Source organism: Prionailurus viverrinus, chromosome F1 (assembly GCF_022837055.1).
Source record: "Prionailurus viverrinus isolate Anna chromosome F1, UM_Priviv_1.0, whole genome shotgun sequence".
Taxonomy (NCBI): domain Eukaryota; kingdom Metazoa; phylum Chordata; class Mammalia; order Carnivora; family Felidae; genus Prionailurus; species Prionailurus viverrinus.
Window position 1 is genome coordinate 16,585,812 of NC_062577.1, and position 18,244 is coordinate 16,604,055.

General features: G+C 47.5%; 1 protein-coding gene and 2 long non-coding RNA genes across 6 annotated transcripts in view; 1 reads left to right on the plus strand and 2 right to left on the minus strand.

Annotated features, from left to right (window-relative positions):
- Nucleotides 1-10,985, plus strand: part of BRINP2 (BMP/retinoic acid inducible neural specific 2) — a 64,054-nt gene extending 53,069 nt beyond the window's left edge. Inside the window, exons 4-8 of one of the 2 annotated variants that reach the window (XM_047841013.1) lie at nucleotides 1,943-2,048; nucleotides 4,775-5,011; nucleotides 7,443-7,665; nucleotides 9,311-10,127; nucleotides 10,905-10,985. In XM_047841013.1, the coding sequence (XP_047696969.1) occupies nucleotides 1,943-2,048; nucleotides 4,775-5,011; nucleotides 7,443-7,665; nucleotides 9,311-10,127; nucleotides 10,905-10,913 (1,392 nt within the window). In that variant the 3' untranslated portion in view covers nucleotides 10,914-10,985. Of the gene's footprint in view, nucleotides 1-1,942; nucleotides 2,049-4,774; nucleotides 5,012-7,442; nucleotides 7,666-9,310; nucleotides 10,467-10,904 lie in introns of those variants that run through there. The other variant, XM_047841012.1, reaches the window with a different exon arrangement.
- Nucleotides 608-9,710, minus strand: LOC125155569 (uncharacterized). Of its 3 annotated transcripts, XR_007148269.1 has the most exons (7): nucleotides 9,624-9,710; nucleotides 8,556-8,645; nucleotides 8,334-8,454; nucleotides 5,610-5,867; nucleotides 5,115-5,201; nucleotides 929-1,191; nucleotides 608-767 (listed from the first exon to the last, which is right to left on the minus strand). It is a non-coding gene; the product is annotated as an uncharacterized LOC125155569 (long non-coding RNA). The 3 variants fall into 3 exon arrangements; XR_007148270.1 differs by lacking the exon at nucleotides 5,115-5,201; XR_007148268.1 differs by having other exon boundaries at nucleotides 5,115-5,867.
- Nucleotides 10,986-11,125: 140 nt separating the features above from the next.
- Nucleotides 11,126-16,857, minus strand: LOC125155576 (uncharacterized). Its single transcript, XR_007148277.1, has 3 exons — nucleotides 16,783-16,857; nucleotides 15,761-16,195; nucleotides 11,126-11,200 (listed from the first exon to the last, which is right to left on the minus strand). It is a non-coding gene; the product is annotated as an uncharacterized LOC125155576 (long non-coding RNA).
- Between the last annotated feature and the right edge of the window lie 1,387 nt (nucleotides 16,858-18,244).

Below are 18,244 nucleotides of genomic sequence, written 5' to 3' on the forward strand. Positions count from 1 at the left end.
TTGGCAGCTGTAGAGAGGTTGTTCCTGCCCATGTCATGGGCTCGGTCCCATTCTTTATTCAGGCTGGGTTTTTCTGCTCTTCATGCACTGTGTCTAAGGCCGCCCCTTCTTCTTTGTCTGTAATTACCCCCCTTTTCTCCTAAATCTCTCTGCCTTCCCATCCATCCCCATTCATCCTTCATGGCTCACCTCTTCCATGAAGCCTAGTCAGACTACTTAACATCACAAGGATTTCTCCTCTCTCCCTACTGTATTTCCAGTCAGTATCAAATCATCTCTCATTGAATTACTCTGTTCTATGAGTATTTTTTAAAACTAAATAGACTAAACTCTCTTTGAAAATTTCATTTACACTCTGCCCTTCACCTAGTTACTTCACCTTGTAGCTTGTAGGGCGCTAGTCACGTACACTATACTTTTGAGCCCCTGCGGTGCCCCTTCCCCTTTCTCTCAGAGTACCTGTCTTCCCTTCTTTCGCTGTCCACTTGTACTTATCTTTATTACTATTAATTTTATTTTATATTAATTTCAGTATAGCTAACATACAGTATCATGTTAGTTCCAGGTGTATGATATAGTGATTCAACAAGACTTCTACTTATCTTTAAGGACCAGCTCAGTTGAGTCTCCTCTGCCCTTCTTCCCTCATGTTCCCTTTGTTTAAAGCTGTGTTTTCCTCAGCGTTCACTGACACATAGCTTCCGCTCCACTTGGATGCATCTCGGCCCGTTGCATATGCACCTGCCTTCCCCACAGGTTGTAGTTCCCTAGAGGACACAGCATGTAACTTGTGCATTTCTGTGCTCATTTCTCACCCCCCAAAGCCTGGAACGTATTACACATTCTCTAATGTATTAAATACCCGGTGTGCCAGGCACTGTGTTGATCACGGCTGTCTACATGGTGAACAAAATAAACATGGGCTTACCCCTGTGGAGCGTTTGGTGTGTGGAGGAGCCAGACTTTCACCCCACGTTCTCAGTAAAGGATGGAAAACTGCAACGCGTGTGCCTGCTGCAGGCCAGAGGTATCTGGAGCCAGGACAGGTCAGGGGTATCAGGGCCGACTCCTTGAAGAACTCCAGGAAAGGCGTTCTGTGAATGTTTGATGAATTGTATGGAATTCAACAGTGGCTGCTCAATAAATACTCGTTGATTGGTTGATTGATTGTTGGCAGAGCTTTCGCAGATCCTGAGAAGAAAGGGCCGCAGGTCCCCATCATTCTTATTATGGAATTATTTCAGTGCATTTAAAGCTCCCCATTTTTCATCTTATACTTTAAAAACATCAGGGAAAAACTGATAGGCCAACTTTATAATATTTTAAAATGATTCTGTGGTGTTTTGGAATATTACATGGCTATAAGAGTTTATGTATATTTAATATACTTATTAAAATATGCAGTAAGCCCATGGCTGATTTTCTCTAAGGACGTCTCAGCGCCGAGGTGGGACTTAAATGTTTAATACTAATAATAATACTCATAACTCATATTTCTCTAGTGCTTTTCATCTTCGGGATCCCTAAAGCCTGTGAGCACCACGCCGAGTGGATGCAGCTGGGCTCGCCAGCAGGCTGACAGCCTCCACATCTGGCCTCCTGTCTCCCTCTGGGGGAGGGAGAGGGGGGGACTCCAGCTCAGAGGTCCAGCTTCCTCAGCCTACGTTGAATCTTCTCTTCCCGGACGCAAATTCCCTTCGGCCCCCTCTGAAAGCCTCCCACCGTGTGCACCTGCCGCTGCCAGCCCTCTGCCGCTGAGAGTCTGTTAGAACAGGGAAGAAAAGTGGCTTTCTGCTCCCGGGGTAGGGAAACACATGCCATCCTCCGGCTGGTCAAGGACAGGACACAGAGCCTGAGATCAGATGGCCGGAGAGGGAAGCGCATAGGGATGGTCTCCCCGTAGGGATGGTCTCTAAATCCACACTGTGCCCTCCTTCTCTAGGTCACGGAGACCAGGACGGGCCCTCTGGGCTGCAGCAACTACGACAATCTGGACTCAGTCAGCTCTGTCCTGGTACAGAGTCCGGAGAACAAAGTGCAGTTACTGGGTAAGCTGTACCGTGACGGGTGTCACACTGGGTGAAAAACTCAGACCACCAAGGAGCAGGAAAAAGCCCTCTGTGCCTCATTTGGCTAAACCCTTCTCTCACTCTCTTTTTTTAATGTTTGAGAGAGACAGAGAGAGAGAGGTGCAGTGTGAGCAAGCAGGGGAGGGGCAGAGAGAGAGAGGGAGACACAGAATCTGAAGCAGGCTCCAGGCTCCGAGCTGTCAGCACAGAGCCTGGCACGGGGCTCAAACTCATGAACCATGAGATCATGACCTGAGCTGAAGGCGGACGCTTAACCAACCGAGCCACCCAGGCACCCCTGGCTAAACCGTATTTAAGACAAGAGCTACCAGGACTTCTGGGACGTGTATTTAACAACTTTCCCTCATTCTTTTGAGAAAACTTCTGAAATGGTTTACCCTGCATCCAAGACCATTGTTAGCACCACTCAACACCCAAACCCTCGGCATTCATAGTCCTCCCCAACCCCCAGTCACTATCCTGCATGAGTATCACATTCACCCTTATACACTTTGGTCTAGTTTGATGATCACCTTTGTTGCCCAAAGAACCCTCGGCTTTGTCCTAAGGACACATTGGGGTACGGTTAGTCTTTGCAGATGGTTATGGGGCCACCGTAGAGCTTTACAAACCATGGGACTATTGGCTACCCTGAGAGTGGTCCCTACTTTCTGTGATTGGTCTGTAATCCTCCACGGGGGATCAAGGCCAGGAGAACAGTCTGAGACGAATGGGAGCCTCCGCTGGAGACAGAACTAGCTAAAACACACTTGCCAACGGGAAGGCGATAGGACAGGTAAGGGGAGGTAGGGGAGGTGCTTAGTTCCTGCTGTCTGCCCCGCAGGCATCCTGGGGGCAGGGCAATGCAAACGGATTCAGACAGGGCTGTTTGGCAGTCGGAAAAGTTCCTTTTTCTTGAGGCCTAACTGAATCGGGCTCTGTTTAAGATATTATTGTCTTGGTATTAAAAAATCAATAGCCCTCACCCAGGATCTACGATTACAAATTCCAGGCAACCTGAGCCAGATGCAACCCATCAGTTCTTTTGGAATCAAGGAATATATAATAAAAAGGAGTAAAAGACTGCTTTATTTAGAGCCACCTAATGCAATTAGCATCCCTCTTCTCCTCTGTCCTTAGATGGGCTGGGTTTGTGTCTGGAAATTAGCGATGAGTGAAGTTCGGAATGTCTGGTGGTTCATTTGGAATAGTTTATGCCATTTAATTTTATAGCCCATCACTCATGCAGACACTGCTCGGGGCACTTATTTTATAGCAATGGGAAGTGTTATGGTGAGGAGGAGGGAGGTAGTGGGGGAGGTGAAGAGAAAGGACTTGGATGGGTGTGTGTGGAAAGGCAGCATGTGGACCGGATATGTGGGGAGGGCCGCCCCAGTGCCACTGCAGGCACAGCGTCAAGAGAGGAAACTTGAGGAGCAGTTCAGATACGAGGTGGATCTCAAACAGGACTTCTGCTGGTGCTGCCGTGCTAAGTTATGTTTTCAGGTCCACGGAGACTAGGATGCATACTTTGGGCTCTCTGATTTCCTGCCAAGGACACAGTCAAGGGTGTGACGATAAAGAGCTGGCAGGTATTTGAGGAAAGGGGAGCTCAGCGTATCCGAAGTTCTCACGTCCCCCACTCTCCTGGCACCGTGTCTCGCGATGTCCCTACTGGGGCAGCCTCTTGCAGGTCTGCCCTCGAACCTGGCCCAGGCAGCATCCAAAGGCATGCGTGTCCTTCACTCATCCCTTGATGTGCTTCCGACAGCCACCGTGTGTGGCTTGAAGCCAAAGAGGGGTGTATTCTGCTCCTGGTAAACTAAAACCCACCACCACAGATGGATAGGAAGACTGAAGCCTAGAGAAATTTAGTGGATTATATCCCAAGATCAGGGGAGCTAATTAGCAGGGAGAGCGGAGAACCATTCCTACCTACCCAGGCTTGACTGAACTTCCAAATCTCGGTGAGAGTTAAGCACACTGAGGCAGCGCAGCCAGTCCCAGACGTGCAGTACAAGCTGATGGTACCACGGCAGAGTGTGACACCAAGCCAACTTTACTAGTCCTGCGACGTGGGCAGCTCACTGTGGCCATCGGCCCTGGATTCTCAGTGTGCCCAGGGAGTCACATGCGATCGTATCTGGGAAGCACCTGGTGTGGTGCCTGGCCACTGCGTACCAACAACGCCTGTCCCTGCCTCCTGACCAGAGCAGTCTCCTTGGTCGTCAAGGGTGGGGTGGGACATCCCGGAATGTCTGTGACTTAGCAAAGCCAGAAACAGGATGGCTAGCTGAAGCAGAGCAAAAAGCCCATCAAGCCTTGATTCCTCCTTCATGAGATTGTAAGGTCTTCTTTTATCTGAAATATCTTCCCATTTCCATCCTAGAGATGCTGATGTGCAGCCAATAAGGCCATTCGTATGATACGCACGCTCTCAATTTGGCTGATGTGAGGGGTTCTCCGAAGCCTTGGGCTTCGATGCTCCTCATCTGCATTTTCAGACCCTCTCCCACCCATCACTGGGGCAGCGGTAAGCCCCTCATCCCATCAGCTCCATAGAGTTAGGCCCTGGGGTGACCGTTCTTGGGCCCAGAATGCCCAAGTCAGCAGAACCCCAGCTGGCGAACCTGCAGCCTTAAGTGTGGGAAACCAGGTCCCCACTGGTCCTTGCCCCACAATTCCCTGATGCGTCCTTTCCCTAGGCCTACAGGTGCTGCTGCCCGAGTACCTGCGTGAGCGCTTTGTGGCGGCGGCACTCAGCTATATCACGTGCAGCTCTGAGGGGGAGCTCGTCTGTAAGGAGAATGACTGTTGGTGCAAGTGCAGCCCCACCTTCCCAGAATGCAACTGTCCGGATGCTGACATCCAGGCCATGGAGGACAGCCTGCTGCAGATCCAGGACTCTTGGGTGACTCACAACCGGCAGTTTGAGGAGTCAGGTGAGCAGTTGACGGGCCCACACTTCCCTGTCAATGGGACATGCTCTGAAGTGTGGGACTAGAAGGTGGGGAACTTACCTTGGATCCCGCCTCATCCGCTTACCTGTGTCCTTGGCCCCTACCAGGTTATCTCATAACCTCACGTCTCAGGTGGTTGTCTTCTTGTTATCTATGCAAATGGACGTGATCCCTACCAAAGACATGCGTCACGAGGACTTAATGAGCTAATGTGGATATATCTGAGGGCGTTAGGACTTGCCTGGTTTGTTTGATACATGTTTGCTACAGACTGCCTGTGCACAGGTGCACAAGGAATTTTGCTGGATGAATGAAGTACGTAGAATAGTTCTAGGAGGCACCCAGCACATACTAGTCCTTGCTTGTTACACGTATAGCTAATAGCAAGGTTACCTTGAGATGCAGATTTAGGGCTTGGTTTTGAATCCTTGTTCTGGGTTCTGGTTTGAATGTTTGCGTCCCGCCCCCCCCGCCCCAAATTCATACGTTGAAAATATAATGCCCAGGGAGGTGGGGGCCTTTGGGAGGTGATTAGGGATTAGTGCTCTTATAACAGAGGCCCCAGAGACATCCTTCTCACCTTCGGCCATGTGAAGACACAGTGAGAAGTGAGCCACACTCGACCCAGAGAGGGCCTTCCCCAGAACCTGACCGTGGTGGCATTCTGATCTTGGACTTCCAGCTTCTTGAACCGTGAGCAATAAACTTCTGTTGTTTATAAGCCACTCGGTCTGTGGTATTTTCTGAGAGCAGCCCCCAAAGACTGAGACACTCTGTTACTGACCAGCTTTGTGACCTTATGTGAGCCATGCAGCTTCAGAATACCTCCATTCCTCATCTGTAAGAGAGGGAAAGTGATAATAATAGGTGGATGGAAGGCTCATATGGGATAATGTAGATAAAATTAATGTATAACTATCTCTACCTGATACACTCATACATTTCAACACTAAATGAGTGATAGTTATGTGGATAGATATAGCTCAGAAATATGTTGGGTTAAACAAAGTGAAAATGAAAAATGTTATATATACATATCATGTGAATAATACTATGATACAATATTATTAAATATAACACATATTTAATACTATTTATATGATGCTTAAAAACATACTGGCCAATACTTAATGTTTTTACAGATAAACATATGCAGAAAACATTAAGAAATATAATGATAAAGAAAACACCCAAGAGAGTGGTTACATCAAGATGGGAGATAGAAGGGAAGTTTAGGGCCTTCGACTGTATATTTTCTTTGCAGAATTTCTCTAAAACAAAACAAAAGACTGAAGTCAATGTGGCAAAGTGGCTAAATCTAGTTGGTGGGCACATGGGAGTTTATTCTGTTACTCCCTGTGCTCTTTTGTAAGCTTACATGTTTTATAAAAAAACCTACGTACATGCTAGTTGTTAATGCCATCACTAGGTATGATTCTCCAACCACTGGGAAGGGGAAGAGGGGTATGAGGAACCAAGCTGAGGCCCCAGGCATTGACATTTCATGTCCTAGACAGGTAGTTAGTTGCTAAGGAGAACATTCCAGTCCCCCCAACACCAGCTGCACAGGAGTTGTGATGGTGGGATGTGTTCAATGATGCTTAATGTGGGGCATGACTTCGGGCGCTCACCACTGTGAGTTACTTACTGCTGAGTAAATGAGGGCTATCTGGGCCCCCGTCAGGAGACAGTGGCTGCAGGTCCCAAGTAAAAGCAGATCTGGGCATAAATTCAGCCAATGTGTTGTGCCCAGGAAGCTCTGGGAAGAGCACAGACTTGGAGTAGGCAGCAAGGACCAGAAAGCATCTTGCTTCTGGATTAGCTACAGGAAAGAATAGGTGTCTGGCCTAGAGGTGAAGCTTGAAAGAGACAAAGGGTATTCCAGAGTCAGAGAGAAGGATGTGGACAGGAGCAGCTGGTCTCAGGGACTGGAAATTTTCTAAGAAGCTTTCTGAGCTGGGTGCTCAGTCTCCCTGGGTCCACATTTGCCAGCTGTGCCTGCCTTCCACCTTCCACAGGATGTTGTGGTGTTACTGAAGAATACCAGCCTGTGACAGTGTTGTGAATGACTTACAGGAAGTTATAAAGGGAGAAAGTGGTACATCCCAAGGTCATTGGCAAAAGCGTGACCTCTGGCCTGCTTGGGTCGTGACGGAAATCTGTTTTGAAATTCAGAAGCATATTAGGGACAGGAAAGATGGAAAAGAATCCTGAAGCTCTGTTTTATGGCATGTTATTCATTTTCCAAATAAAGCAGTTTAAAAAGAAATATATACAAGGGCCTGGGAGAATGGCTATGGAGCCTCTTTCCTCAGGCAATGAGTCCGCAGGGCCGGCTGGGTCTGGGGAGCACCCTGCCGTCCCAGAGTCTGCGTGACTCCCCCTCAGCTCAGCTCTGCGTCCTTGCCCACAGAGGAATTCCAGGCCCTGCTGAAAAGGCTGCCTGGAGACAGGTTCCTGAACTCCACAGCCATCTCCCAGTTCTGGGCCATGGACACCAGCCTTCAGCACCGCTACCAGCAGCTGGGAGCCAGCTTGAAATTGCTGTTCAAGAAGACCCACCGGATTGTCCGCAGGCTCTTCAACCTCTGCAAGCGCTGCCACCGGCAGCCTCGCTTCCGCCTGCCCAAGGAGAGGTGAGCACCCCAGCTGCCCGGGCCCAAGCCTGGCCCCTTCCCCTGAGGCTGCTGAGGCCGGGGGGCCCTCTGTCTAACATGGCAGATCTGGCGGCGGTGACCCAGATGAGGCCTTTTAGATTCTCTGCTCTCTTCACCTACTTGTGACTTGTGTCTGACATCGGAGAGAGCAAACAGAGAGAGGCTAATTTTGCTTTTTATAAATTATAGTATATTCAAATGTTATTCTAGTCATGCTCTAATTCTCACTCATTTCTATTTTAAGAAGTTTTTTCAGGAAACAGAGGGGTGGAGTTGAAGCTCACACACCAATTACATACAGTGAGAATATACACACATTGGGTTGCTTGAAACAAGCGATTAGTTCTGAGTCACAAAAGGAAAGAAAGCTGAGCCCCACCCCAACCCCGCCCTCAGGAGCAGAGGCAGGCTGTATCATCATAGGCCCTCACTGCACATCCACTCACACGCTCGTTTATTCAACAAGTGCACACTGCGTATCCTAATATTAAGCAGTGTGTGTGTGGGTCCTCGGGAAAACATAATAAATATATAGAAACATAAAAACTATAAAATGATACCTATGTGGCAGCCACTTAAATCCACATTTGTGGAACATAAATCAGAGGCATGGTCTAGTAAAAGCAAAAGCCCGAGAGAAGAGCTACCTTGGAGAAGGAAGTCTCGGCCAGCTTGTGTGGGAGAAGATAGAAATGGTACACGGAGACGGGGCCTTGCAGGGCGTGGAGGCTGCCTCGCAACCCGGAGATGCGGCTCTGACAGAGGCACCTGTAAGAAGGGAAGCGTCAGTGGAGAGCCTAGACTAGCAAAGGCTTTTGAGAGGGGTTCACTTTTTTTTTTTCTTCAAGAAATCACTATTAAATGCTTACCAAGCACCAGGAACAATCCTGGTTTCTGAGAACATGTCGGTGAAGAATAATGCAGTGTTCCTGCTCTTGTGGCATTTTCAGAGAAGCCATCTGTGAACAGGGAAACAATAAACAATAATTTCCAATCCTGATCCTTGCTGTGGATTATATAAAAACAGGCTGATGTGATAGAGAGCGAGCGACTGGGTGGTTCTTTCAAAAAGGGTGTCACAGAAGACCTCTTTGAGGAGGTATCACAGGAGCGGAAATCTAAATCTAAAGAGGGAGCCAGCCATAGAAAATTCCTCTTCGTGGTGAAAGAGTGACAGAAGCAGTGGGAACAGGAAGGACAGGGACGGTAAGTGGGAAAGCAATGGATGGGAGTTGGGAAGTTTGGAGAACTAGGGATCGGACGGTCTTATTTAAAAAGCTGAAAACTACGTTAGATGTTTTGGTACAGAGGGTGTGGGAGATCTTCTGTAGGCTTTTGAATAAGCGAAGGAAGTGGTACTTGGGAGGGATGAGCCCGGCTGCTGCCAGTACAAGTCTGATGTCAAGTATTTCTGGTGCTGATCCATCAGACAGACGCTGAGCTCTAGGCCTTACTCGATCATTCCAGAGTGGTGCAGTACGGTTTCCATCATTCAGAGAACTCGGGGCTTTTATCTTTCTCATTACCTTCCCTGCCTATTAGTCAGTCGCCTCCTACCCTCAGGAGAGACGCCAAAGCGTGTCTCTGCGTGACTCTTTATTCATTCTTACCTCCCTCCCCAAAGGTCCTTGCCCTATTGGTGGAATCGCATCCAGTCCCTCCTCTACTGTGGAGAAAGCACCTTCCCCGGCACCTTCCTGGAACAGAGCCACAGCTGCACCTGCCCCTATGACCAGTCTTCCTGCCAGGGCCCCATCCCCTGTGCCTTGGGCGAAGGGCCCGCATGTGCCCACTGTGCTCCGGACAACAGCACGCGCTGTGGGGGCTGTAACCCAGGCTATGTGCTGGCCCAGGGGTTGTGCCGGCCAGAGGTGGCCGAGTCCCTGGAGAACTTTCTGGGGCTGGAGACAGACCTGCAGGACCTGGAGCTGAAGTACCTGTTGCAGAAGCGGGACAGCCGCATCGAGGTGCACTCCATCTTCATCAGCAATGACATGCGTCTGGGCAGCTGGTTTGACCCTTCCTGGAGGAAGCGCATGCTGCTCACGCTGAAGAGTAACAAGTACAAGCCTGGGCTGGTGCACGTGATGCTGGCCTTGTCCCTGCAGATCTGCCTCACCAAGAACAGCACCCTGGAGCCTGTCATGGCCATCTACGTCAACCCGTTTGGGGGCAGCCACTCTGAGAGCTGGTTCATGCCCGTGAATGAGGGCAGCTTCCCCGACTGGGAAAGGACTAACGTGGACGCAGCTGCCCAGTGCCAAAACTGGACTATCACCTTGGGGAACAGGTGGAAGACCTTCTTTGAGACAGTCCATGTTTACCTACGGAGCCGAATCAAGTCCCTGGATGACAGCTCCAATGAGACAATCTACTACGAGCCCCTGGAGATGACCGATCCCTCCAAGAACTTGGGCTACATGAAAATCAACACCTTGCAGGTCTTTGGCTACAGCCTCCCCTTTGACCCGGATGCTATCCGGGACTTAATTCTCCAGTTAGACTACCCGTACACTCAAGGTTCCCAGGACTCTGCCCTCTTGCAGCTTATAGAGCTTAGGGACCGGGTAAACCAGCTCTCTCCCCCGGGCAAAGTCCGGCTTGACCTTTTCTCCTGCTTGCTCCGGCATCGGCTCAAGCTGGCCAACAACGAGGTGGGCAGGATCCAGTCCTCCCTGAGGGCTTTCAATTCCAAGCTGCCAAACCCTGTGGAGTATGAGACAGGCAAACTGTGTAGCTAATGGGGGCCCCACTCCAGTGCTGGGCAGGGAGGTGATCCATGAATCCAGGGTGCAAAGATCATCCAAGCCCTCACCTTAGTGCCAACAGGGTTCTCCCTTGAGACTTTCCGCACCCAGCCGATGGGACCTCAGGGCGTGGACTAAAGCAGGCAGGAGAGAAAGAGACCATCACCGCACACGTGTACACGCTCACCATGTGCGTGCACACACGCACGCATACACATACACTCTCTCACTCACACAGGGAGGCTACGACTCAGCAGCCTCGAATCTGTGAAGTCGGTGCTTTCAAATGCATGCAGTTGAAGGAGAGGAGCCAAGGGAGAGATTAAGAAAAAGAACCAGCCAAACCGTGAAAACAAAATCCTTAAAAAGTGATTCTTATCATTCAAGAAAGCAAGAGGGGGCATGGGGGTAGGAACAGGAGCAGTTCCCCCTCCCCCACCATCGAGTCACTTTTGTATTCTTTTTAACCAGGTTTCTTAAAATGGCGTTGTTTCGTGATCCCCCCAGCGTTGGTTCTTACTTTTTGTATGCTGCCTCCTCTGTGCCCTCCCAGACACTGACTGCTTCTCAAGCCGGCTCCCCTGAGACACTCAAGGTGACACCAACAGAGGACCGTAAGGGCAGACAGGCAGGCTTGCTCTGCTCTCCACTCCTCCCTCCCTCCAGCCCCCTTGCTTCCTCAGCCCCCCTACTTTGTTCCACATTCCCCTCGTGGTCCAGCCGGAACTCCTCTTCCAATGGCACCCGTCCTGTCCAAGAAAGCAGCTCTGTCAAGTTAGAAAGAGACAATGTATAGGGAAATGTTCTTTTTTAAAAACAAGACAAAAATATTTATTTTGTGATTGTTTTCTTTGTCAATCTGCTCCAGCCACATGAACGTATGAGTAAAAGTTTACCTGGTTTAATATATTTTCTTAAAAGGCCTTTTTTAGGGGAAAACAGAAAAGAGAAAACAAAAGAAGATTATGGTTCCCTGGGCTGCCTGGATTTTTTTTTTTTAATTGCTCTGTGTGTGATACATGGACATCCATGGATGGTGGATAGGCCGTGGGGGAGGCTGGTTGATTAGTGTGTTTTCAAAAGCGAATGCATGTCTGGCTTGACTGGGGTGTGTGTGGCGGGGGTTGTTACATGAAGAATGGAGTGAGGCAGAACTCCGGGTCCCAGAGTTACCTGGCTACCCTTCCCCCTCTTCCCAGACAGGAGAACTAACACAAGTCTTACAGCCAGGACTCCTCGCTATCAGAGGAGTGATGTGAAGGTCCCTGCTCACAGGGGAGCTGCAGCCTCTGCATTGGGTAAATGTGTACTGAGGCGGGCTGGGGGTTGGGGGGGGCGCCTCTTTGCCAACACTGCTGCAGGCCATCAGGAGAGTTTCCCATACTCGGCATCTTCTAGTCTGTGATCGCCTTTTGAGGAAACTGGGAAGGACGCAGACGTGGCATTGGTTTTCTCTGTTCTGATTACCACTTTCCCAGCCTAAAAAGCAGGTTGGATGTACGCCACACAGAATGAGGCATCTTTCTCCCCAGAGTGCCTCCCCCAGGTGGTCCGAGAAGCATTTCACAGCAGATCTCTTGGAGAACCACTTCCTCTCTACTCTCCACAGGTTCCAATTTCTTCAGGCGAAAGTCACCACATAAATACTAAGTACTCCATTCCCTACGTGGGCTATATCTCAGCTGGTACAAAACGAACTGGGAGACAGAAAGGATGGTTGTGTCTATGCACCCAAGAGCCTTCGACGTTTATTGTTGCATAGAGAAGAATTCAGCATCATATTTAATCATTGTACCCTATCTCAATCCACACGACCTGAAATCTTTGGTAGACAAGCAGCCTCCAGCATTTCTTTCTTCAGAGTTCCCCTGGAGGCTTCTAGGGCAGAAATCCAGAGTGATGGGATAACCTAGTGGGTAACGCACACACTGGCTATTTCTACTGGGCCACTGCTTGCTTTGACGAATTTGTACCAAGCCACTCATCTGTGGAAGATGGAACCAGCAGATGTCCTCTTCATCAGTGGGGTGCTGATGTGCCAGAGGAGTATGCTTTGGTTGGGAAGGGGGTTGCAAGCGGTAGGAAGGCATTGATACTTTCCACTGACAGGGTTTGAGAGGTGCAAGAGAGATACCAGAGTCTGATTTTAGCACTGACTGTGCATGTCTCCACGCTGCAGGACTGGGTGGGCACATACTTTCACCCATGAATTAATGGCAAACCATGTACAGCAATATTCAGAGTGAGGAGGGAAGCAGTTGAGAATGTGCTGTGCACAAAGTTAGCAGTGAGCACCTTCAGTAGCATGAAGGCAATTGCTCCGGTGAGAAGAGAGTCAGTACGTGGGGGCTCACATCTTACCTGGGCCGGTCCCACAGTTGAGGGGTAGGAAACCTTAGCTATCAGTCTCTGAATCAGACCAGACTGGGGGAAAAGCATACCTATAGAGTTATTAGAAGGATGTTGTGTCTCCTTATTTTAGGAAGGCTCTGGAAAGATGATGGTGTGACATACTCAGGTTTTAGAAACAGATGCACCCAATCACAAAGATTTCCACTTCTTGCCTGCTAGAAGGCTTAAACTATGAAGCTGAGTTTATCAACTCCACTTAAAAGTACTATTACACATTAGTAAATATTTAGGAGTGCCCTTCTAAACCCAGATGTAAGTACCATATTGATAGAAGGCCTAAAAGACATTATTAATTAATCACAGTAGAAGGAATGTTTATATTTGACCTACTCATCTGTTCTCTGTGATGGATGCCTGACTCTTGTGAGACAGTGATGGGTGTCTGGTGTACCAGAGCTTGGATCAAAGCAACAGACCAAAGATTTTGCTTCTAGAAAGCAGGTAGAAGACAGTGGGGGTGGCGGGGGTGGTAAAGTATGGACAAGACTCCTTAAGAGATTTTTAAAGGCTTGAGACCACACATTCAGCACAGAGGTTCTCAGAAAGCTAGGCTAAGAATGCCATAATACAAAAAGGCTGTCCCAGTCAAAATTGTCACCTTGAAAGTCTACAATAATCAGAAGATGTGAACAACCTATTCTTATACACAGTTGAAAATAAAGAATTGTCATTAATTAATTAGTCCTGGGCTGTCTGTCAATGTTGGTGAACTGAATGGAGAAGTAAGAGACAAATGGATATAACAATCACGAATCCAGGCCTTAATTGTAACCCCAAAGAACTAATACATCAAAAGCTAATCTGCCCTAATGCTCGAGACTAATACCTCTAATACTAAATAACATATTTAATCCCCCGTGCTAATAATAATAATGCTAAGCTCTGTAAGCATATTCATGCATCGACAGCCAAACATAAATGAAGATCTCTTCAAATACAGGGCATCACAAATAGTTCAGATTCCATTCTTGGCTTCTTTTCACAAATATGAAAATAGTGGTCATGATGGGGAGAGCTGCCTTATGAGTAGATGGAATATATTGCCTACAGAATGTCCTGCCCCCAAATATCACCTTCAAAGCCTGTAATTTCATCATGCAAGTCTGCTCTCTTGTATATAAGAGAGAGATTTCTTTGCCATTGTATTTTGTATGAAAATTAAAATGCCCTTAGGAAGAAATAAGTCTTAGAAGCTAACCCACTGGCAAAATAGAGGATTAGATTTTTGGAGCTAGAAGATTTTTCGAGGTCAGCCAGTCCTACCCATTTCTGACATGAGGGGGAAGAGGTTACAGCACTTGCCTGAGGTTGTATCTATCAGAAGGGGAGGAAGTGCAGTCTTTCGTCTCTACCTCTCTCTTCCAGTAAATGACATTTGGGTCCTAGGGGGTGACAGAGACCCAGTTTCAGGGCTTGGGAGTATGAGGGTGGGGAAAGAAAGACACATTTCTGGGAAGGAGAGGAGAATTTCCGAGAGGTGGGAGAATCCTCACATCTTTTCCTGGGAGTGATTCTAACAAAAGTAATCAGCTGCTGTAGCAATTGAAAGGAAAAGACTTAAGTCTCTCCCCTGAGAAGATTTAAGCATGGGGTAGACATATTTCCATCCAAGGCTGGAGATGCAGGGATCAATTTGCTGGTTTCCTGATAACTCTATCAGCTCAGTGATTTTTAATTACAGCATCCTGCCTCCAATTTCTTGCTGTTTTCTCTACCATCAGTTTGAGTTTGAATACCATTACAAATCTGATAACTTCTGCAAAGCATCTTTATTGTGAAGGGTAGAGATGTCTGGGTAACAACAACATGCAAAGGCTCTAGGCTGTGCAGTCACTGTGGTAAACATATGACCTAGGTCTAGGGCCACGGCAGAGAACAGTAATGAGGCAATACACTCTGCTGTGCACTAAGAGTGCTTGTTCTGTCTAGAAGTAGAGCAAGAATACAGACCAAAGGAGCCACTGAGACACAACAGGCCTATGCTCCTGGCCTGGTGGGATAGGTTGAGAAATTCAGGTTCTGTGACTGGCTATAGACACGTTCCCTTTTTAGATTCTTGTTCGGCTTCTGCCACCAGCCAGCTCTATAACTGTCAGCAGGTCACTTGACTTTCTTACACAGATACTAGGGGTGCTTCTGGTGCTATCCTTTCATGCCGTTGAAGGCAGTATGGCCCAAGAGACAGTGCAGGCCATTAAGTCAGACCTGAATTTACATGTTGGCTCTGCACTTATATTTAAGTGATCTTAATTCTTGACTTATCCCCTTATGTGTAACCCAAACACTTCACCCCCTAAGATTTCCCTAAGGTTTTTCTTTCCGTTCTCTTTCTGGGTGCTCACCTCTCTGCATACTTTTGTCGAATCCTCTCCAGCTTACAGAATACATATATACCTTCAGTTCCCTAAAACTAAATCCCATTTCCTTCCTCTTTCCCTTCATCCTTCCCTCTTTCTTTCCCTCCCTCCCTTCCTTCCTTCCTCCCTCCCTCCCTATGGTAAGTGCTAGGCTCTAGGATAGGTGCAGAATAGTCAATACCTCTATGTGTTTCTGGGCCATGGAGAATTATAAAATATAACGTAGGGGATGGAGATGCAGACACAATCCAGAGTGGCGCATTCTCTAGTAGAGATGTACAAAGTATTGATGGTATGCAGAGAGGGAGAAAATTACTCCCTGGGAGTCACTAATGACATTTGTTGCGAACCCTCTAATCACTATGGAAGCAATACCCCAGGTCTCCAAATGTTTTACATGTCAGTGGAGGGAAAGACCTAACGTGCCATGTGTGTGCCCCCTCTCAGAGGGCAGAAAGGAGCAATGGCAGCAGCAGAGCCCCTCCCTCCCCCCCCCGAAGGTACACACTACATCTGGTCGGTGCCGTTATTTGGGACTCCCGAGCACCACATCAGCACCTTATTATTCCGTCCAAGGCACACTCAAAGGACAGCCAGGTCTGTTTGGTAGAGCAGCTGCCTCCACGCCTTGAGGGTGCAGTGTTCTGAAACCACTGCTTCTGCAACTTGAACGTGCATATGATTCACTTGCAGATTCTGATTCAGCGGGCCTGAGTAAGGCCCCAGATTCTGCACATCTAACAGCTCCCAGGTGATGCTGCAGCTAGTCCAAAGACCACACTTAGAGGAGACAGTTCCTAGAGAGCATGCCTGTCATCTTCTTCAGCCCTCAGGATTCTAAAATGGGGATCTACCAGAAACGGTAGGGGCTAAGAAGCCAAAAGGTCAATAATGTCTGGTGAGGAGGTGAGGTCCTCACTTATAAGAATCTTGGTGCTCTACTGGCATCCAATTTCTCAACCGCACAGGAGCCAGGTATCTGACCTGTATATACTAGTGAGGTAAGAAAAGAGAGGAGAGAGAAAAGAAAGGAAACTTAAGTAAATCAAAATTCTGCACACCGAGAGCTCGCTTGCTTATGAATGTGTTTATAGATAAGCAGCCCCACCGACCAGCTGAATCATGCTGGCTGAGTAAAGGTCTTTCCCCCAAGCCTATCAGACAGAGTAAATCTGTTCAGAAGTGGGGCAGGGAGTGCCTGTCACTCTGTGGAAACACACATCAGATAAGATGATTAAATCCCCACCAGCAATGTGCAAGCACCCAGAGGCCCAGACTTTAGACTAAGGTGCCATGCAATTTCTAGGCACTTCATCTAAGAAATAAAATGAATTATTCCTGTTTTCAGTTCTGTCCTCCTCTCCTCCAGCCTGTGCGATTACTACCCTTGCATCGTTAATAAAAACAGCCACCAGAATTTATAGGGGGTCATTCTTCCAAGGATCTCAGCACTTGGAGAAATAAATCAATGTTATTTACTGAGCATATTCAGCTAGGAGATGTGGGGAATAAAGCAAACATGTACTTAGTATGTACACTCTCTTAATTCAAAAACTTTTGGGATGGCTTAGAAAATATACCTTGTGGGGAGGCTATACAACGAGGTGACAGCAGAAGCTGGATTTGGCGTGCTTTCTGGAGTCCGGCTGCCTTGGTTCAAATCCCATCTCTGCCACTTACCAGCTGTGAGGGGTCGGGAATGCCATTTACTCTCTTTTAGCATCAGTGTGCACATCTGTGAAAGAGGGGCAATATCAGGCTGCTCTGATGGTCAAAGATGGGAAAGGATGCAGGCTCGCAGTACATAATGCTCAAGTGTGGGTTGTTTTTATGGCATTAGATGGTTCCTATGTTTAAGGAAAGGGAAGAAAAGCAAAGCAAAGGAAAAGGAAATACCCATGTGACTCACCTGCAGAAGCACACTCTTTCCTGGAAACAAGGAGAAACTTATCATCCGGGCCCTTGCATAAGGGTCATTGGGTAATATAGTGGAAAAGTCTTCAATTACAGTTTTACAGCAGACATAGATAAGCCATTCAAGTGGGTATTTCTTATACAGACCCTGTATAAAAGCACAGAATATAATAACATCACTCATTGCCAGAATGCCTGTGCCTGGCTGGGTCACGTGGCCCAGGTACCTTGTTTCTAATGATGTAACTCATTACAGTGATAGAGCTTGGAGGTACCTAGGAGAATAGCTGGTTAACGTGCCCATTAGACTGTCTTTTTCAAATAGCATATCTTAAGTGCACTTTTAGCAAGTATGGTTTGCAGTCAATTCCTAGTTGAATTCTTTGATGGGGAACCAGGGTGTAGGTTTTTAGAGACAGATATGAGGAAGGCAGAGTTTATATTCCAGTTATATCCAAAGTATAAGATGTGGATGGGCAGAAAGAAAGGTAGAGAGAATGTTCTAAGAAGTGGGAGCAACACGTGTCTAGGCACACACTCATAGACACAATGATGAGTCAGCCTGATGTGCATGTTCCACATCCAGTCTCCTGGTCCAATGCCCTTTGTTTGTTTTTTCTTTTAAAAACAACAGCTCTATTGAGATACAATTCAGATATTGTAAGGTCATAAGATTCACCCCCTCTGAAGTGCACAATTCAGTAGTTTTTATTCAAAAAGCTCTGCATCGATCACCACTACCTAATTGCCGAATATTTACATCACCCAAGAAAGAATCCTGTACCTATTGGCAGTCACTTTCCATTCCTCTCCAAGCCTCCACCCTCGGCAAACACTCATCTATTTCCTATCTCTGTGTATTTACCTATTCCCCCAATTTTTGTACAAATGAAATCATATAATATGTATGACATACAAACATCATATGATTTAAAAATACAGTATCTTCTACCATTATGTGGATTTTCTTTTCGCTTTCTTGATAGTGTCCTCGAAGTACAAAAGTTTAGAATTTTGATGAAGTTCAACTGATCTACTTTTTCTTTTGCCGCTTATGTCTTGGATGTCATATTTAAAAAGCCATACACTTATACCTAAGTTTTCTTGTAATAATCTTAACAGTTTTAG